The 21232-nt window shown below is 43.0% G+C and overlaps 1 protein-coding gene across 1 annotated transcript in view; it reads right to left on the reverse strand.

Annotated features, from left to right (window-relative positions):
• The window catches only part of LOC145394679 (uncharacterized), a 92330-nt gene that overhangs the window by 56517 nt on the left and 14581 nt on the right, over positions 1-21232 (reverse strand). The window contains exons 3-4 of the mRNA XM_080268454.1: positions 15604-15860; positions 516-647 (exon numbers count right to left, since the gene is read on the reverse strand). Coding sequence (XP_080124580.1) covers positions 516-647; positions 15604-15860 — 389 coding nt within the window. The remainder of the gene's footprint in view (positions 1-515; positions 648-15603; positions 15861-21232) is intronic.

Consider the following 21232-nt stretch of genomic DNA (forward strand, 5'->3'; position numbering starts at 1 on the left):
ATTAGCCTTCTGAATCCAAGTGACCTTTGCAAGTTTACCCTTGCTGCTACCAGTTTATTTTACTCAACACAGGAAAGGATTCTCAAACTGAAAGGATTTCTTTATCGAACTAAAGGTCTTCCAGCAGCAAGCTTGATATGCTACCAGTGTATCAGCAGTTCCAAGGGATACAAGGTCAAATAAATTGTGCTGATACTGTGGCATGGGAAAATTAATTCAAATATAATACAGTATACTGTACAGCAGAGGCCATGAAAAATTCTTTTTTCGCTTTTAATACTTCACCTCCTTAGCAATTCCATCACCAAAATATAGGTTACAGTATTATGCCCAGGGGTCCCTCTGCCCAGCCATATTTTGTCAGTTATTTCTAGGATGGAGTGTTTTAGTGGACAAGTGACTTTCAACTAACAACAACTAAAACTATTAAGACAAACTGTAATGACATACTTAAGTATGCTAATGACTGACAGACACTATCAAGAAAAGCTTTACTCAATGCAGGAGTACAATACCTGAGTGTATGAGGGAGGTGGCCTTCCTGCGGCAAGGTGGGTTACGCCTTTGTGGATTGGTTCGTTCACCACCTCGACTGAGTAGCACTTTGCGTCTACTGCCTCGACTCGTTGAACCAACGTTCCCATTATCTGGGGAGAGAAAAAAAATACAGTATGTATATATATATATATATATATATATAGTGGTACGTGGTGGCGCCATCATCCACTCACTTTATGTAGTGATGCCTACTTCTTCCTTAGCCTTTATCATTCTTTTTCTGTGCCTGCCCTTCTCTCTTCCTATTTCTCCAATCTTTCCTGTCACTTCTTACTTGCCTTTCTTTCCTTTACAGGTGGCTTTACATCAAATGACAAGCCTAATGGTTTCCTGTAAGCCAAGAAACTATTTACAACGCTGGGTGGTAACCATATAACCAAACCATACGTGCTCCCTACGTGTCAGCAAGTGGGTTGGTGGAGGGTTAGTGCCCCTCACCGTAAAGCAACTAACTCAAAGTCAAATGGCCACCCCTTACGGGATAATCGCAACTATCTATCTATAGCCCAAAGCCCTGGTCCCACAAAGGGTGGCCGCAGATAAAACGACTCCAAGTCGCTCTGTCACCCACCATTTGACTACCCTTCCCCCAACTCAACCCCCCCTCCCTCATATACCTCTCAACTCCATCCCTCCACCTCATCCTCAGTCTACCCCTCCCTCTCCCTCCCTCCACCTCACCTACATACACCTTCTTAGTCAGTCTTTCATTCTCCATTCTCTCCACATGTCCAAACCACCTCAGTGTATTTCTCCTAATCTTCTCAACCACATCCACATCCACCCCACAATGTTCCTTCACTTCTTCATTCATCAACCTGTCCCTCCATGTCACTCCATATGCTCCTCTCAAGTAACTCATTTCCACTACTCTCACTCTTGACTTGTTCCCCTCTTGCAAGGTCCACACCTCGCTTCCATACGTCAGGGTAGGGATCGCAATATTATCATGCAGTGGCAACTGGCAATATATATATACATATATATATATATATATATATATATATATATATATATACAGTAAAAGTCCTTTAATCCGGAATGCAGCAGCCCACAGACCTTCCGGATTATCAGATTTTCCGGACTAACAGACAGGTACCTGAAAATGTTCAAAACACACCCAAAAAAATAAAGTACACTACAGACAATTGACTGGGTGAACATCTGGGACCTCCTCAATGTTGGCGTGGGTGTGGAATTGGATGGTTCAACGCGGAGCTTTTGGCTATTTTTCGATATTTTTCAAATTTTCCCTGATTTTTCTCAATTTTTTCCCCCAAAAAGCTAAAAATGGACCCTGGGGTAAAAATTCCGAACCATCGGGTCTCCCAAACTATAAGATGACGGTTTATCGGAAGTTCACTGCATATATAAAATCATCATCATCCGGACCTCCTTTCCCACCCAAGGGCAGGGTGAGGAGGAGAAATGTCCAGATAGTCCAAGTTGCCCAATCCAATGGGCCACGCTTCCATTTACTCATCATTCAAGCCCCCGGAATCCTGGCTCTATCTGATATGGCAAAAATATTCACCATATTCTATAGTTTTCGTTTTTATCGTTTCCGTTTTTAAAGGCTCGAACATGCATGCACGTGTCAGCCTTGGTTACCTAATGGCGGCTCTCCACGCTGCACGATCCATTGCAGCCTCCCTGTTCAGTCCCTTAACCCTGAGGTCACACTTAATGACCTCGTCCCATGTCTTTCTCGGTCTACCCCTCATAACCCCACCCCCAATATTAACACTTCTCACCTTCCTCATCCAATTATCATCCCCCATCCTCTCCACATGTTCAAACCATCTCAATCTACCTCTCCTCATCACAACACCAATACACTCCAGTCCCATCCTACCTCTCAACTCTTCCATCGTAAACCCAGCCACTCCAGGCCTTGGACACAGGGACGCACTGCACATCCACCTAATCATTGTTATTTCTGTACGTCTGAGCTGGCGAATATCTTCCTCCTTCACCGCCCAGGTCTCACTACCATACAGCATTACACTCCTAACACATGCTGCATACAAAGACCCCTTAGCACGTAGGGAGAGTCCTCTCAATGTCAGGAGAGGCAAGAGCTCCCTGAACTTCTTCCAACCACTTCTCACCCTAGTCACAGAGCTAGCTCCAGCCCCACCTCCAGCACACAACATGTCTCCCAAATAACAAAACTCTTCCACACACTCAAGAGATTCACCAGCAAGTTCAATCCTTTCACATCTGACAATCTTCACCTGCTCACCCCGACACGCCGTACATATAAAATCAGCATTATCTCGCAGTCTACCTCTGATACCACTACATCTCTTATGCATCCATTTATCACACACACCGCACAAGATGGAATTACTTCCCACGCCCTTCTGGCAAACTGCACATGGCCACTCTCCCTCGTCTTTGACAGTATCGCCACCAAACCTAGATATCATCACTTTTGTTTTATCTGCATTTACCCTTAAACCCTTGTGACCCATACCATCTCTCCACCTCCTAAACCCTTCCTCCGCCTCCCTTTCGTTCTCTGCAATCAACACCAAATCATCAGCATACAACAACTCCCACGGGAGTCCGTTTCTAAAGTCACGTGAAAGGGCTTCAAGTACCATGATAAACAATATGGGACTCAAGACTGACCCCTGATGCACACCACCATTCACAGAAAACTCATCACTCAAATCTCCATTCACTCTTACCTGGGTGTGAGCACCCACATACATAGCCATAACCATCCTAACCAGCCACTCCTCCAAGCCAAGGTTTCTCATTGCCCACTTCACCACCTCTCTAGGGACTCTGTCAAAGGCCTTTTCCAAATCAACAAAAACAAAATAAAGATCCCTTCTCCTACCAATATATTTTTCCTGAAGCTGTCGAACAATGAATATAGCATCAGTGGTCCCCCTACCTGGCATAAACCCAAACTGCTTCTCATCAATATTCACTCCTTCTCTATTCATACCTTCTAAAACTCTTTCCATTACCTTCATTATCTGATCTAAAAGCTTTATACCTCTATTATTTCCTCTTTCCAGGGCATCACCCTTCCCTTTATACACATTTACAATTAGCTTCACATAAACATATCCAACAGAGTCAATCCGGACACTGTCACATTAAAAAGGGGTGCTCAAAATCCCTGATCATGCACTTCTTCTCACAACATTCATCCAGCCAGCTCAATCTCTCATCAGTCCCCTAGCCTCACCGACTTCCATACCTCTCTTCCTCACACATTCATCCACCATATCCCTCCACCTTTTCCTTGGCCTACCTCACCTCCTCCCTCCTTCAAATTCGCTCAAATATACCTTTTTCAACACTCTGTTGTTATCCATTCTCTCAACATGACCAAACCATCTCAGTACACTCTCTTCAATTCTGGTGTCCACAGACTTCCTCACTCCACATCTTTCACGAATCACATCATTTCGTATCCTATCCACTCTCCGTACTCACATACATTACTCAGCAGTCCCATCTACACTGCTCTTACTCTTGACTTTTCATTTTCATGCCACACCACAGTCTCACATCCACGTGTTAAAGCTGGCACTAATACTCCTTCATGCAAGCCTCGTGCAGCTGCAACACTCAGGCCTCTGTTTCTTATCATGGCCTTCATTGCTCCAGGTACTTTCTTTCATTGTATCATTATACTTTCCACTTCTGCACATTATTCTCTCTTTTCTATCACTGTACCCAGGTATTTGAACTCACACACCAATTCCAGTTTCCATTCACTGTAACATCACACTGGAGTCACCTTCGCTCTCATTAATCATCACTTTACTCTTTTCTACATTTAGTCTCAAGGCATGACACTCACAGACATCATCAAAACTCTGCACTATTTTACCAAGTAGAGGTGTATGGTATGTAGGAGGACTGCTGGGCCTTGATAGCAGGCTGTGAAGCCTATGCCCAGAGTCGGACACACACACACACACACACACACACACACACACACACACACACACACACACACACACACAAAAAGTTTTTGTTCGGTATTTGCAAGCAGTACTGCATCATCAGCATACAACAAATTTGAGATATTCCATCCATCACTATTCATTACCAATGCCATCCCTCTCTCAATTACCCATGTTTTTACTTTGCTCATCATCCCATCCATATATATATATATATATATATATATATTGAACAAGCATGGGGATGTCACAACCTTGTCGCATGCCCACACCGATTGTGAACCATTCACTTAGATGCTCATCCTCTGCCACTCCTAAAGCCACCCTGTTCATCACTCACTACAACTTATGATCTCTCTCTTACTTTCTCTATAATAATTCTTCCCTATACCTTCCCTACCACAGTCAATAAACTTATGCCACAATAATTCTTGCACTCACTTCGCTCACCTTTATTTCTGTACAGGGGTACAATCACAGCCTTTTTCCACTCTGCTGGCACAGTTTCATTCATCCCTGCATTCTTACATATCTCCAACAAGAACTTCATTCTGCTCTCTTCATTACATCTAATCATCTCTGCATTGCTACACCTTATCAACCCCAGCTGCTCTCCCATTTTTCACCCTCTTGACAGTGTTCTTCACTAGTGTGAGTGTCACGTTTCCGGGCACTGCATTCCTTCTCTGCACGCCCCCAAAACTAATCATGTTTACAGAGGCATTGCTCTCTCTATTCCCATTCATCAGGCTTTCAAAATAATCATTCCATCTGGTCCTTACTTCATCCTCATGGGTTAATAATTTACCACTTATATCTTTCACACTTTCACATTTCATTCTGCTGTCACTTTTACAATTCTGCATCTCTTTCCAAAATAACTTCCTATTTTCACAGCAATTTGCTTTCACTTTTCTTCCTAGCTCATCATTTACCTCCTTCTTTTTCCTCTTCACTAATCTCTTTATGTGCTTCTTGTTCACAATATATTCAATTCTTATTTCAAATCAACCCCTGTCCTGTAACCACTCTAGCCACTTCTTCCTCTTTTCCTCCACTGCTCTCTTAACCTCTTCATCCCACCATGCCGTACATTTCTTCTTTTCTGTTACTCTTGCCACACCGAACACCGCTTTAGCATTCCTAACTAAGCAATCTCTAAATGCATTCCACAGGCTGTCCAGATCCATTTCATTGCAATCCACTGATTCCTACTCCTCCCCTACTTTGATCCTGTATTCATCTGCCATTTCTTTGATTCTCAGCTTCTCGACTTTCGGTCTTTCTCCCTGACTGCTCCTCTCTCTCCTGGTCCACGTCACTTCTCTCAGCTTGATCGTGAATACCACAATCGTATGATCTGACAGACCTCCACATCGTCCTCTCACAGCCCTTGTATCAGAAACCATTCCCAGCATCGACTTCTCTATGAGAAGTCAAGCACGTAATCAATCTGGCTCCTTTCAACACGACCCCGTTCCCTCTACACCATGTATATTTATGTGCATCTTTGTGTCTAAAATATGAGTTACAAATACAGAACCTCCTTTCCTGACATATATCCTTTAGTCTCTTCCCAATATCATTTTCTCCTGGTACTCATTACAACTCAGTATGTCATCCTCCAGACCAGTGGGTACTCTTCCATTCATATCGCCCATTATGATCATTTTAGCTCCGTTATAGGTATATATCCTTTTCATTGCACTTCTTCATGATTTGTGCCACTTATTGGTGTTGGTCTATTGCTACGTCTCAGCAGGAAAGACGGGGATTAAGCCCCGAGCTAGACCTCATCAGATCATACAGCCCTGCTAGGGTTACAGGAGAGTGCTACCCCTCCCAGCACAGCAGCCACCGGGCGGGGAAAAACTCGCAACCTCACGATTACGAGCCCGACACCCTACCACCGAGCTACCGAACTTCCCAGGGAAATCGGGGAGATAACAGTTTTAGGCCAAGTTAGCGTAAAAGAAGTATAGTAACCATGGAGACTCACTCCTACCTCATAACTAAGGCCTACTGAGCATTATGCAACCACAACTTAGTATTCAGGGTGTGATAGTGACCCAGTTCCCTCATATGAAAACATATAGCATTTCTCCCACTGCTTCATCCAGCTCATCCCAAAACCTGTCTTTCTCTCTCTTACTCCTGTCATCACACAGTGCATATGCTACAATCACAGCCACTTTCATCTTCTCAAACTTGAACTTCACATACATCTCGGGATGACATATTTGTAATCTCTTATTCCACTCTGCCACATCTCATTCAACAGAGCAACCCCTTCCTTACATCTTCCTAGCCCATTCATGCCTCATCTGACACATTTCACACCCTCTCACTCCTCCACTTCACACCTCTTCATATTTGTTTCACACTATGCCATCACAGCATATTTCGCACTCTTGAACAAATTTACCACTTCCACCCTCTTGCTCTTCTCATTCACTCTCCTCATTCACACCTCTCACATTCCACACGGTCATGCAAATCTGCCCATTTGGTTGGTGCCCTGGGCAGGTATTGGGCCATCCGAGGCTATCCAAAACATTTGCCATAATTGAGTGATTTTAGATAGGGGAATCTGGGGGACACTTAACCTGGTCAAAAATCCTGGTTACATGGTTACCATCCAGCAGAGCAAATGGTTTCCTGGGTACAGGAAACCATTTGGCTTGTCACTAAGTGTAGACCATAAGGCATCCCTACACTGAATTAGTGGATGATGGGCACCCCCAATATACTTATACACAGTATATACTGTATATATATATATATATATATATATATATATATATATATATAGTGAATGATGGGCTGACGAAGAGAGTGTATGTGAGTAAGGTGGAGGGGGGAAGAGGGAGGGGGAGGCCGAGGATGAGATGGAGGGATGGGGTGGAGAGGTATATGAGAGAGGGGGGTGTGAGTTGGGAGCAGGGCAGTGAAATGGCGGGGGACAGGGCGACTTGGAGGCGATTTGTTTGTGGCCACCCCAAACGGGATTGAGGCGTCTGGCAATAGATAGATAGATAGATAGATGGGCTCCCCCAATATACAGTACATATACACAGTATATATATATATATATATATATATATATATATATATATATATATTATCTATCTATTGCCAGACACCTTAATCCCACAAGGAGTGGCCACATACAAATCGCCTCAAAGTCGCCCTGTCCCCTGTTATTTCACTGCCCTGCTCCCAGCTCACACCCCCCTCTCTCATATACCTCTCCACTCCATCTCTTCATCTCATCCTTGGCCTCCCCCTCCCTCTCCCCCCCTCCACCTCACTCATATACACTCTCCTCATTAGTCTCTCACTCTCCACCCTCTCCACATGGCCAAACCACCTCAGTGTGTTTCTCCTAACACTTCCTATCACATTCACATCCACACCACAATGATCCTTCACTTCCTCATTTGTCAATCTGGCTCTCCATGTGACTCCACACTCTCCTTTCAAATAACTCATTTCTATGGCTCTCACTCTTGATTTCTGTCCCTCCAACAAGGTCCAAGCTTCACTTCCATACGTTAAAGTTGGTATCGCAATACTGTCACGTAGTAACTTTTTCACTTCCATGCTCACTTCCCTGTTTCTTATCACTGCTTTCAAGGAACCAGCTTCACTCATCCCTGAGTGTCACTTGCCTACTTGAAAGTGAAGAGACATGGCAATTTACACATTAATCATAACCAGTACTACATGGTCTAGGGCTAACTTAACACTGTGAAAGACACACAACAATACCTAGTATACTCTATGGTGCTGGGGAGATACAATGAGCAATGGCACTAACATAAAAAAACGTCCCTCAATTCCCTCCCTATCTAACAAAAGGAAGATGGTGGAGTATAAGAGGACGACTTCAACCTATAATCCACTGGGTTCATGTTCAGATTAGTCTGGTGCCAAAGACAACAATATACTGTACCAAATAATGTGAAGCTCAAATTTTACCATTTTCAAACAATTGTTCCCCTCTGATCTCACTCACACTTACACACTAAAATAAGTCACAAGAGCTGTGCTGTCACTCCCTTTACTACTCTCACCAACACATTGAACTAAAGCAAGAGAACAGTACTGTTTAGGATACAGCCTGGGACAAAAAATTTGTTCACTATCCCAGTGCATCTGTCATAACTACAACATTTCCTTCATTTTCTACCTTGACACTTCATCACATCCACAGTGTAGAGACTCACACAGTGTACTAATGGACAGCATACTTTGCTCCCAGAATATGGCCCCTCCTACTTTCCATACTGTCTACATCACCTGGGATCAGGTGACTCACTCTCTCTGTCACCACCACCGTCATCACCAATACCACCTTACATCAATTCTGAGAGAGAGAGAGAGAGAGAGAGAGGTGACTCTTCACCTATTTCACCATGCCAAAGTCTCAGAGGAATACTCCTCTCTCTCTCTCTCTCTGTAACTCACCAACTTTTCAGTTTTCTCAACCGTAATTTCAAGGGTGTGTATTGATTTAAAGTGATTAAAAGAGTTACTTTCATACATGTAGGTTGGTAGCTGATTAAGAGTTACTTTCATACATATAGGTTGGTAGCGATATTTTGTTCCGCTGACCGATTTTTTTGTAATACCTAACCGCTTCATGTCAATTACGGTGAATCTGTCACAACATCACCATGAAATTATATAGTGTTATGCTAAATGAAAATATAGTAATGGTGCAACAATAAAGCTTCAGAATTACGTTTGAAATGACTGGGTTCACAGACTTTCATTTAGCCTATAACAAACATCCTATTGTATCTTGGTGATAATATTTTGTCTAGAGACAAGACAATCCTGTTCATATGTTGCATGACCATTTGATGTTCATATCGAAACATGAATTCCTTAATAATTATTCTTATTAGCTGATTACATTTCACTGTAAAATTATTCACTCACTACATAGGGTTCTCCCTTGTTTTGCAGGCAGATTTTTATTCTGGAGTGCTCCAAGCTTTACCAACTTTTTTTCCTTTTTTAAATTCATGGCAGTGTCTTTAGCTGGTAGCTTTGCAGATCTCTTGCATACTGTTCCGAATTGAAAAACCTTTCATAGATACAGCTGTGGGAAACAAGCTTGTCCCTCTGCCCACACAATTGCATACACTTTAGTCTGGTTATTTTTTATCATCTGGCATGTGAAACTGTCTCAGAAAATGACCCTGGGATGCCTTCGCAAAACACCCATACACACCACGCATACAGAAAAGTACTATAACCTCATAAAATGTATAAAATAAAGCAAGCTATACGTCGCACTGGCTGCTCAAAACACACTGTTGTCTTGGCGGGTGGTGCCCATGTGACATCACAGGTCAAGGCAGCCAATCATATATGACCAGTGCAAAACCTACCTTATTTTGGTCCAGAGATGAGCACACTGTTTGAGTCTCTCTACACTGTGGTCCGGGCAAAGAAACATACCAAGCCTCTCTCAATTTAGGAATATTAGCCAGTAAAGTGAAAAGGAACGAACTAGCAGGTGAATTTTGAGCAAAATAGTACCCTACCACTCCCCATCCTGCTCTCTCAGACAATCAGATCAAGCACATGTAATTTACTGGGTCCTTTTCACTCCCTTTCCTGTATTCATTACCATTATCTCATAATGCTGAATACTGTTGTTGTTGTTGTTACCTCAAGCTCATTTGGACAACTGAGTGGACTGCAGAGCCCCAGCCATTTCAACCAGTTGCTTCAAAAGATCAATTGCTATGCTGAAGGACTGACTGTGTTGTGTATAGTAAGATGCATTAGTATAGTCAGGTGCATGTGCTGATTAAGTAGGCTGCAGTGTGGGGACTGCATTACAGCAACACCATAGTGGACTGCCTGAGCTGCATTTTGTGTTGTAAGAGTGACGTGCACAAGGAGGGTGACTGTGTTCTGGCGTAGTAGTAGTTGTTCCCTAGGCAGTCTTGCTGAACAGCCCCGAGTCCCTTAGGAAGACCATGGCCGAGACCGGGCTTTCCCACAGATCTCTCAAAGAGTGTATGTTGTGTTGTTGGCATAGGTGATTGTGTGCAATGCAGTCTTCCATAATGTGCTTAATAGTATGGAATGCTGTGTTGCATCCTTGACAGGCATCAGCAACGGAGTTATCCAGCCTCTTCTGGTAGCCTAAGAGGGCTGGATGGTGCCCACATCTCAACCTGGCCAGGTGGACCCTGTCCTCAAGAGGAAGATAGGATTTAGAAGGGTGGATGTCAGGAGGCCGTGCACGCAGCTGTGTACTGTCTGTAAGTGACTGAATGGAGTGGCGAGTGATCTGAGTGTGGATATGATTCTGGAAGCTAGTCTGAGGTGGGCGAGGGATGACAGTATTTGTGTATGGTATCGTGTACTGGGTGTTGTTTTGATGTTCCTTGATGCGGGTAGATGTGCTGCCAAGTAGTATAGTGGGTGTTGTGGGTTTGTGGAGGTTGCACCAAGAAACTGGGTGCCTCTCATGTCTAGGTGATCCTTGACTTTGAGGACTTTGGTTTCTTGATGTAGGTGGTCTGTGGGTGTAGTAGATGTGCAGCCAGTGATTATTTTTAGGGCCTTGTTCTGTATGGTCTGTAGAGTGTTGTAGTGTGTTCTGGTGAGGTTAGGAGCTCAGGCAGGGCTTGCATAATTCATCACTGAACGTATGTATTGTTTGTATACTGTGGTGGTGGTTTCTTTGTTGTGTCCGAATGTTGTATGGGCAAGTGACCTCAAGACACTGAGTCTTGGTGTTATTTTATTTTTAATGTTTGTTATGTCTTGTTTATATGACACTGATGTATTGTATGTTACACCAAGGATTTTGTGTGTATGTGTGTGTGGTAGAGGAGCGTTGTTTATGGTGAGGTGTGGAATGAGACTGTGTTCTGCTGTCCAGTTTGTGAGAAGGGTTACTGTAGATTTGGCTGGGGCTATTTTGAGCCTGTTTGTGGTGAACCATTCGTGTAGTGTGTTGAGGTAAGGTTGAATGATGTGTGCAGCTGTGTTTGCATTTTGGTGCGTACATGTAAGTGTTATATCATCTTCATAGGAAGCTATGTGTATCTGTGGTGTGTGTGGTGTGGGTATGTCATGCATGTATACTGTAGGTTAAAGAGTGCAGGGGACAAAACAGATCCTTGGGGGATGCCGTTTGTGAAATTTCTGATGTTAGAAGACTGACCGGTAAGTGTTATGTGTGCACATCTGCCTGCTAAGTAGTTTGCAGGCCATCTTTTTGTGTTATTGTGCATGTTTGTGTTGAGTATTTTGTTTGTGAGGTTGTGGTGGGGGATGGCATCAAAAGCTTTGTTAATGTCTAGTGTGATTAGAAGTGTTCTGTGTGGTGGCCTAGCTGAGTTCATGCCATCAAAAACTCTCTGTGTAAGGTCTGTAAGAAGGGTGTTTGTGGAATATACTGGCCTAATGCCATGTTGTGACTGGGCTAGGGGAATATGAGGTGTGACTAGTTGTAGTACCAGTCATTCACTGACTTTAGAGGGAGTGTGATGGGGCGGTGTGATGAGGGTAACGTGGGGTCATTGTTGGGTTTAGGGATAGTGATGATAATGCCATGCTTCCAGATGCTGGGTATTATGTTGTGTGAGTAGCTGTAGTTTGATGTGTTGGTGAGTGCTTGTAAGCCTTGTGGTCCAAGGTGTTTAAGGTGAATGTTGCTTATGTTGTCTGGTCCACAGGCAGATGTTCTGGCATTAGTTCATTTCGTTTTGTTTATATAGGGCTCCAACATACTGTACTTGCATGCATTCGCCTTGGTCACCTAATGGTGGCTCTCCAAGCTACTCAGTCTCTGAAAGGCTCCCTATTCAATCCCTTATCTCTGATGTCACACTCAATGACCTCGTACCAGGTCTTTTTTTGGTCTGCCTCTCACAACTCTACTTTTAATGTTCACACCCCTTACCTTCTGCACCAAATTCTCATCCACCATTCTTTCAACATGCCCAAACCATCTCAATCTACCCCTTCTCATCACAATGCTAATTTAATTCAAGTCCCAACCTTACTCTCAACTCTTTAATCACAATCCTGCTGCCCCCCCCCCATGCCTCTCATTCAAGGACACACAACACATGCTAACTAATCATTATTATTTCTCTATATTTGAGCATACGAATATACTTTTCCTATACCACCCATGTCTCACTACCATACAGCATTAAACTCCTAATACATGCTGCATACAAGGATGCCTCACTGCAGAGGGAGAGCCCTCTTAATGACAGTGAAGAGGCAACAGCTCCCTCAACTTTCTTCAACCACTCCTTACCCTAGGTGCAGCCTCACCTCCAGCACATAACATGTCCCCCAAATAGAAAAACTCCTTCCACACATTCAAGAGAATTTCCAGCAAGATCAATCCTTTCACGCCTCTCATTCTCTACATGTTCTCCTGAATACACGAAATCAGCATTATTTTGCAGTCAACCTTAAATTCAACTACATCTCTTATGCACCCTCTGTATCACAAACACTGCACAAGATGAAGTAGGTTACCACACTCTTGCGGCATACCGGTACTGAATATGGCCAAACTCCCTCTGTTTTGATACTATCAACACCAACCCTAGATATCGTATGCTATTTTATCCACGTTTACTCTCAAACCCTTGTACCCCATTCCATCTATCCAGTTCCCAAATTTTTCCTCTGCCTGACTCTCATTCTCTGCAATGAACACCAAGTCATCAGCATACAACATCTCCCATGGGAGTCCACTTCAGAAGTCATGTGAGAGAGCTTCAAGCACCATGACAAACAATAAGGGGCTGAAGACTAATCCCTAATGTACCCAAACATAAACAGAAAACTCGTCACTTAAATCAGCATTCACTCTCACCTGAATGTGATCACCTTTATACACTGCCATAACTCCTCTAACCAACCACTCCTCGATACAGTGCTTTCTCACTGCCCACATCACCACCTACCTAGAAACTCTGCCAAAAGCCTTCTTCAAAAAAAGAAAGTACTACTCTCTTCTTTCCTATACAATATATTATTCCTGAAGCTGCCATGCAATAAATTCTGCATCAGTGGTCCCTCTACCTGGCATAAACCCAAACAGTGCCTCATAAATACAGTAAGCTCGCCCCGAACATGTTCTCGCTGAATGCGCTCGCAATTGTAAGTGGTAAGTGCTGGGATGTGTATAAGACAACGTAAGATTGAAAAACCATTACAAAAACTATAAATTTACGCAAGAAAGGCCTTTCAAAGGGCAAATCCTCGAACCTTAGCGCAGTGAGCACGGTTTGTTGTGATCATGTGATTCGCTGTACTGCTTTTCCACAGTACTGTATTTGTAAGTTAATTATTTACTGTTCTGGTATGTACTTGTAAGTTAAAGCACTTAATTAATTAAAGCATTAAACAAAGCCTTGTAACCAGTTAACCTGATTTATATGATTACCCATGATCGGCGGCTTCCGAGTCAAGTCAATTTGCCGTCAGACAATTCCCCGTCAAAACATGGACAATTCCCCATCAGGACAATTCGCACCCTGGACGATTCCCCATCAGGACAATTCACATCCTGGAGGATTCGCCGTCATTCTATAAATATACTTATCATTAATTAATCAATACTTTAATAACTATATTTCAGGGGGATCCATCAAAGTCTATGTTCAATAGCGTAGCCTTTGGATATTATTTATTAGGTGCACCTTTAGTCAATAATTAACTTGTTTCTTCCTCGCCTTTTAATTATATTCTAGTGTCACCCACAGCTGTCTTCATTAATGACAGCAAATTGTCTTGTTATTGTTGTGACGGAGAATTGTCCCGAAACCGATCGGCATTGGAATGTTGCCTTGTGTTTATGTATTTGTATGTTGAAGTTTTCCTGTGCAGTACAGTACTGTATTTGTAAGTTATAAATTAAATAAACCTTCTAACCACTTAAAGTGCTTCATATTGATTACAAATTGCAGATAACAGCAAAACAACACATTTAGGGGGTCTAGGGAGCAAAATAAGGAGTAATTAAAAACACGCAGTTTCGCGCCGAACGAGCCACGGTTGGAACGAAACCCACACGTTGGGGGCGAGCTTGCTGTATTCATTCTTTCCAATTGCATACCTTCCAGGACTCCCTCCTCCATGATCTGGTTCAAAAGTTTTATGCCTCTATAATTTCTTCTTTTCAGGACAACACATTTACAATTACACTCTTCAGCCAGTAATCTGCAACAACAAACTCATTCTCTTAACATACATTCCAAGACTCCCTCCTTCAGTATCTGATTAAAAATTTTTAAGCTTTCCATGGCAACATTATTATAATCGCACTTATCAGCTGGTCTCTGGAACAAAACACTCAAATACTTATTACTCTGCTCACAGTAGCAGCATCAATCAAATGCCAAAGGCCAAACACTGGGTCTGCTGACTCAAAACCTTTCCAGTTCCAGTCAAACTCTTCATCCAGTAACCAGTTATCATGCTCTCTCCAAGCATCTTTAGTATCCTCAATGTCCACCACTGTCTTTCCTTTAACATTTTTCACACACTGCCCACCTATGATATCCAATTCCTATTGACATCTGTTTTGCTATCTTAAATACCACATTCTTCCTTTTGGCACTATTAAGGTCATCCAGTAAAACCCTCTGAGGCACAGACTTTGCCCTGTACACCGCCTCTCTGGCCCTACACTTGGCAGCCAAGTATTCCTCTATGTTACCACCCCTTATTCATTCCTGGAGAAGTCCCCATTTCTCCTTAACTGTGGCTTCTACACCCTTATTCCACCACCATGTTACCTTAGGTCTTGGTGGGCCTCCTTGGCTACCCACACGCCAAATGAGAAACGCTCAAGAGATATTGCTTGAGAGACCTGTGCTGCCCTGTTTGACCACCACCCTACTCATCTCACGATTGAGGGCATTTCAGTGAAAGCACGGTGAATTGCACACGACTAGTATGCAGAGTTGTGAAAATGAGGTGTGCAAGGTGAATCTGCTGTGGTAAAGGGGGGGAGGACTGCATTACAATGAAGGCATACCGCTCCCATACTAGATTGTTTGTGAGATGTATTTTTAAGGTGATCCTGAAAAACACTCTACAGTACCTGGCAACTTCTTTTCCTCTTTTGACGGCGGGTTACTCTTGGATTTGCTACTACATGACCGGTCCTGGTTGTTGCTGCTATTGTTGGTAGAAGCAAATGAGGCAGATGTGGAGGACGAACCATGGTTAGGGCTAGGGGCTGCAGGGTTGACAGACGTTTGGGTGCAATTTCCCCGTCCTGAAGTAACACTACTGCTACCACTGGAGGGCGGTGAGCAACTGCTGGCACTCAGGTTGTTGTTGATGTAGGGAGGTCGTCTGAGGATTTAAAAAAAAAAAAAAAAAAATTAATCATCTCAGCAGAAATGGGACACCACACATGGATACAAACATCTTGTTCATCCAGATGTTTTGGCATCAGTGATCTAAAAATGAACAAATAACCAGCATTGTTGATAGCTTACTTTTAGAGTATCTATGACTATAATTTACTGAAACATCTGAATAAATATTCATATTACAAGGTTGAACCAGCATGAAAGTTAGTACAGGCACATAATTTGCTAATGCAAGAACAGTTAATTTACTTTACGAGAGGTTCCAAGTTTTAAGAGCACTGAATCTGACAATGTTGGTATAGGTACAGTATTATCAAACAACATTTACTGTCCCTCTCTCCACATATGGGAATTACTGTTGATTATGAACCCCAGTCTTGTCTGCCCAGGCAGATGCATCAACCACAGGCAAGCAACCATCCAAGGCCCATCCTGGCAGTGAAATGATATTTCTCTTCCAGTTGACCGCGCCTCCATGTTGCAAGGCATGGGGACAAGTGTGGAGGTTTGGTTCCTAGATGGACCCAGCATTTGCACTATTCCACCCAGTTAGCCAGGGCACTATGGCAGGCTCCACATCACCATGCTATCTGGTTATATGGTTACCACCCAGCATCATAAATGTTTTGGGGGTTACTGGAAACCATTAGGCCTGTCACACTGTGTAGAGCCACCTGATGTGGAATGAAGATTAATAAAAAAAACAACAGAATGGAAAGTGAAAAACAGGAAGAGAGGAGGGTAGACACTGAGACAGAATGATAAAGGCGAAGAAAGAAGTAGGCAGAACTACATCAAATGAGTGGACAATGGTCACCACCACCTATCATCCATACATGGGAATAAATACAACTTATATCCAGTATTTGAAAAAAAAAGGGAAGCCTATATATAATTCTGAAAAATACCACTAACAATATGAATATAATGAAGCAAATTTTTTTTTACAAAGCTCTGAATTTTCATTCCCAAATGTAAGGGACATATTCCTGACTTATAATGACGCTTGTCTGCAAATCCATCTACAGTCACTAGCTACTCGTTATAAGATGGGGTTACGTCAGGTCATACCTTAACATATAACTAGTTTATCGTTAATCGGGAGATTGAAATACTGTACATCATAAAAGGGGGGTTACGTCAACTCAACTTCCCAAAGTCACCTACCCAAGACTGAAACAAAAATGACAACCCACCTTAATCACTTCCTGTGTCGTCTCCAAGACTAAAGCAAACACTATCACACCAATACAGGCAGCGTTACTCACATACAGTAAATCGTTGCAACAACACAACAGTCACACTTGCAAAACGCTGGCCTGGTGCTACACGATGTATAGGCCTACTGTAGTACGATGCTTGGCTGAGAGGTGACAATAGCAGGAGGGCACATGTGAACGAGTGGAAAAGACAGGGCTTTGAAGGAGTGGCGGGACCGCAACTGAACCAAAACAATGCTCTGCATGCTGAGACCGCCATCTTGCCTGAGACAAGTGACGGTCACCTTGCGTGTGCCTGGCACTTCGTACGAAATTTTCCGAGGGCAATATCGTTATGGCGGGAAATTCATCGTAAATCAGATTTTGGGGTGGAACTTTTCTGTTATTGTTGTAGCGAATTATCATATACCAGACCACCATATAACGAGTAGTGACTGTATTGTATTTACCCACCTATCTACGTCGCCCATTTAAATGATCAGGTTGTTTGATAGCATTCCTCATTTTATACTTTCTTATTCTGCTTCTGGATCTTACCTCACCTCATTACATGAATGGGAATTACAGTTGGGATGATGATAACCCAAACCATATACTTAGTACCAGTAATTAATAAGTTAAAAAATGTTGTGTGACCTGGCAGATACACTTCTTCCATGTCACAACAGTAACATTATTCCAACTATCATCCACAATGTGAAAAGAGTTTCAAATACAGCAAATTCATGAAGTGTCACCTCACTGACTGAGAGGTATGTGAGTAAGAGAATGCTTATCACACACCAGTTATCTGAAGAGCAGATATCAAATCTTACCCATTCACTACAATGAAACCTAATCTATTTTCTTCCTCCCATCTCCTAACAATTTTATTCTGCCTTTGTAAGACTGTTTACACTCTGGGGGTTTGATATTGCATCTTTTAACTCCTTCAAAACCATGGGGCTCTTAGATAGAATAAAATCATCTGGTAGTTGTTTGTTGCTGCTGCTGCTCTTCAACCCTGGTCCATCTGATCAAGCAGACCCATCGATTGCAGCTAAGCAACTGCCTCTAAAGGGCTGCCCCATAGGTTCTCTACACCGCTGATGTTGTGTCTCCATCTTAGTATGGCATGCACTATGCAATGCTCCACTATGTGTGCTACATTGTATAGGTCTATTCTACAAGCTGGGCCCATGTCATCTGTGATTGCACCCAACCCATTTTTAAGCTGGTAGCAGAGGAGGGCTGGGTGATGTCCTGCCCTAGGCCTAGCTAGGTGAACTTGATCTTCTCTATTTAAGGACACTTCTGATGAATGGAGGTGGAGGGGAGGGGGAAGGGGGGAGAAGCTTGTAGTATGGTGTACCAGGTAATCAAGATGTTGTATTGCCCTGGGCCTGATGTATGTGTTTCTTCACTGCTAGTGTAAGAATGCCTAGGGGTGGGATATTGTTGTAGAGAGTTTGATAATGTTTGTAAGAAGATTGTTTTATGTGCCTTGGTGTGCTGTGTGTCTTTGTCATGTGATGACAGATGCCGAGTACTGGCACAAGTTGCTGCAAAGAAGTATGTGTCCCTCATATCAATCTGACAGGGATGACTTTAGTTTCTGAGTGTGAAAGTGTCGTGGGAGTGGTTTTGGTGCAATGGTGATTCATAAGGCACTGTTCTGTATGATCTGCAAGGTGCTGTAGTGGGTAGTAGAGAAGATGGATGCCCATCCTGGGTAGGCTCAGGAGATCACTGACCTAATGTACTGTTTGTAGAGTAAGGACAGTGTTTCTTTTTGTCACCCAATATCTGCACCCTGTAGCTGACCTGAATGCATTGGGTCTAGGGGATGCATCTCCTTGATGTCTTGTACATGGTCCCTGAAGGTGGATCTTACGTCATATGTCACTCCTAGGATTTTAGTGGAGGGGGTATGTGGCACAGGTTCATTGCTGAAGTGTGATGTCGGTGAGTACCTGTGTTCTTGTTTACTGCTGGTGACGAGTGTAGCGGTGGTGGACTTAGCTGAAGCAATCATCAGCCTATTGTCCTCAACCCAAGTCTGCCGGCTGTTAAAGCAGTCCTGTGCAGAGTACAGGCTGTGTCTGCATTATGGTAAATGGTTGTTATGGTATGTTTCCTGCATAGGCCTATGTGGCAATGTTTGTGGGTGGTTAGGGCTGAAGCATCATGCATGTATACAGTAGGCTGAAGAGTGTGAGTGAGAGAAAGAAGATCTGTGAAACTCCATTTAGGAAATTCGTCTTCATGATGACTTGGCTTGGAATGTAACAAGTGCTTGTCTACTGGACAAATGGCTGGCAAGCCAGTGTTTGTTGTTGTTCTCCATTTTTGCATGGTATATCTTGATGATTAGTTTCCATCAAGAGACAGCATCGAAGGCTTTACTAATATCTATTGTTGTGAGAGCTGTGCACAGTGAGGGTGTCACAGGGTTGACACCATCTTATGCCTTCAGTGTAAGATTAGTCAGTAGCGTGTTTGTAGAGTGCAGCGCTCTGAATCAGTGTTATGGAGCAAGGGGGATATGAGGATTGACTTTGCTGAGAATGAGGAATTTAGTTATTTTGGATGATGTGTCAGCTAAGTGCTGTTATAAACCTGTACAAAGAAGGATGTGTTAGGCCTTCATTTAGTTTAAGTATAGTGATGACTGTTCCATGTTTCCAAATACTGGGAATACCACGCGTGCTTAGGAGTAGTCGCTGATGTCTGTGAGGGTCAGGATGCCTTGTGGTCCTAAATGTTTCATGAGCAGGTTACTGATGCCACCCAGCACTGTGTTTGTCAAAGTCTTTTGCTTCTTAGATAACATTACATGTCTGTTCTGGTATCAAGGGGTTAACATGACTGAGTGTAAAGGACTGACCATGTTGAGAGATTTGTCTTTCAGACTCAGTGTATTTTGGTGTTCAGCTACATATGTCTTCTGTTGCTTCGTGGAGTGTGGCACTGTCTGTGTTGAGTATATGTTGAACTCTGTAATAAGCCTGTTCATACTGGCAATGAGTGTGTTGTTTAGTGTGCTGAAATGTTGTTATGTTCCTTCAGTGAACTTCATCCAGTCTGCTTTCTTCTAGTTTGAGTATGAAGGGCATGATCACTCAGATTTGGATTATGCTCTTATAGTGACAATGATGGGAAGATAATCTGTAACAAGTTTGGGTTCCATTCACCAGGTGATGACGAATGCATGTATTGGCAAACAGTGTGTGATATCTGGCAGGGGGTTCGGTTTGCTTGATGTGGATAAGTGTGTATTGTTAGGTGTCACTGAGAATGTATATACATGTTGTTGAGCTGTGAAACAATGTTGAGGCCTAAGCAGTTGTTTTAACTGTCTTTGTACCAGGCTATGCTAGCAGTAAACTCCCTAGCAACGTGAGTCAGGTGTCTGTTCTAGGGGGAGTAGCTAAGGACTGTGAAGTGGTCTCACGTCCAACACATTTGTTTAGCACTAGTCACCCTTAATATGGTAGACACTCAAAATATGAGATAAAAAGAGGAGAGAAAAGAGAGAAATTAAATTAGAACATAATGCTTTTGTCTGTATAGTTTGCTTCCACAGATGTGTGTGAAATCTGGGGAGACTAGGAGGGTTCGTTAGGCTACTCTGGAAATTGAGAGGTGCCACAGCCAATGAGAACATCCATTGGCCATGAGGGGTGCAGCAGCCAATCAAAACATTTGTTCACATGTGATGTTGCTGAGCATCAATCTCCCTGTGCTAAAAGACATAACTGCAACATAATGGTGGTGGACAGCATAGCACTGGGAGCTACGGCATGGGAAGTGTCAAGGGGAACATAAATGTGAAAAATGTTGATTTCTTGTTCGTGTTCAGATTTGACACTCAGACACTGTACTTCTAATGTTCTGTTATTCTGGTAATGTTGTGTCTTTGTAGAGAACTGATGAATAAATGTACATAATGAGCCCTCCTCTCCAGCCCTCCGTTCTGTCTGAGTAAATGTGAGTACTGTACCTTAATGTCTGATCTAGGGATTTGCTGAATGTGGTTGCTGTAATGGTAAACCACAATGGACATCTTAGGAACAAAAGATTCATCAAAAAATGTTTTCAAAGTAAGGAATGAGCTCTGGCATGCATCATACAATAATGCCCCAGGGTTCAG

This window comes from Coenobita brevimanus, chromosome 28, assembly GCF_032717465.1.
Source record: "Coenobita brevimanus isolate Jiangsu-jjx chromosome 28, ASM3271746v2, whole genome shotgun sequence".
NCBI classification, from domain to species: Eukaryota; Metazoa; Arthropoda; class Malacostraca; order Decapoda; family Coenobitidae; genus Coenobita; species Coenobita brevimanus.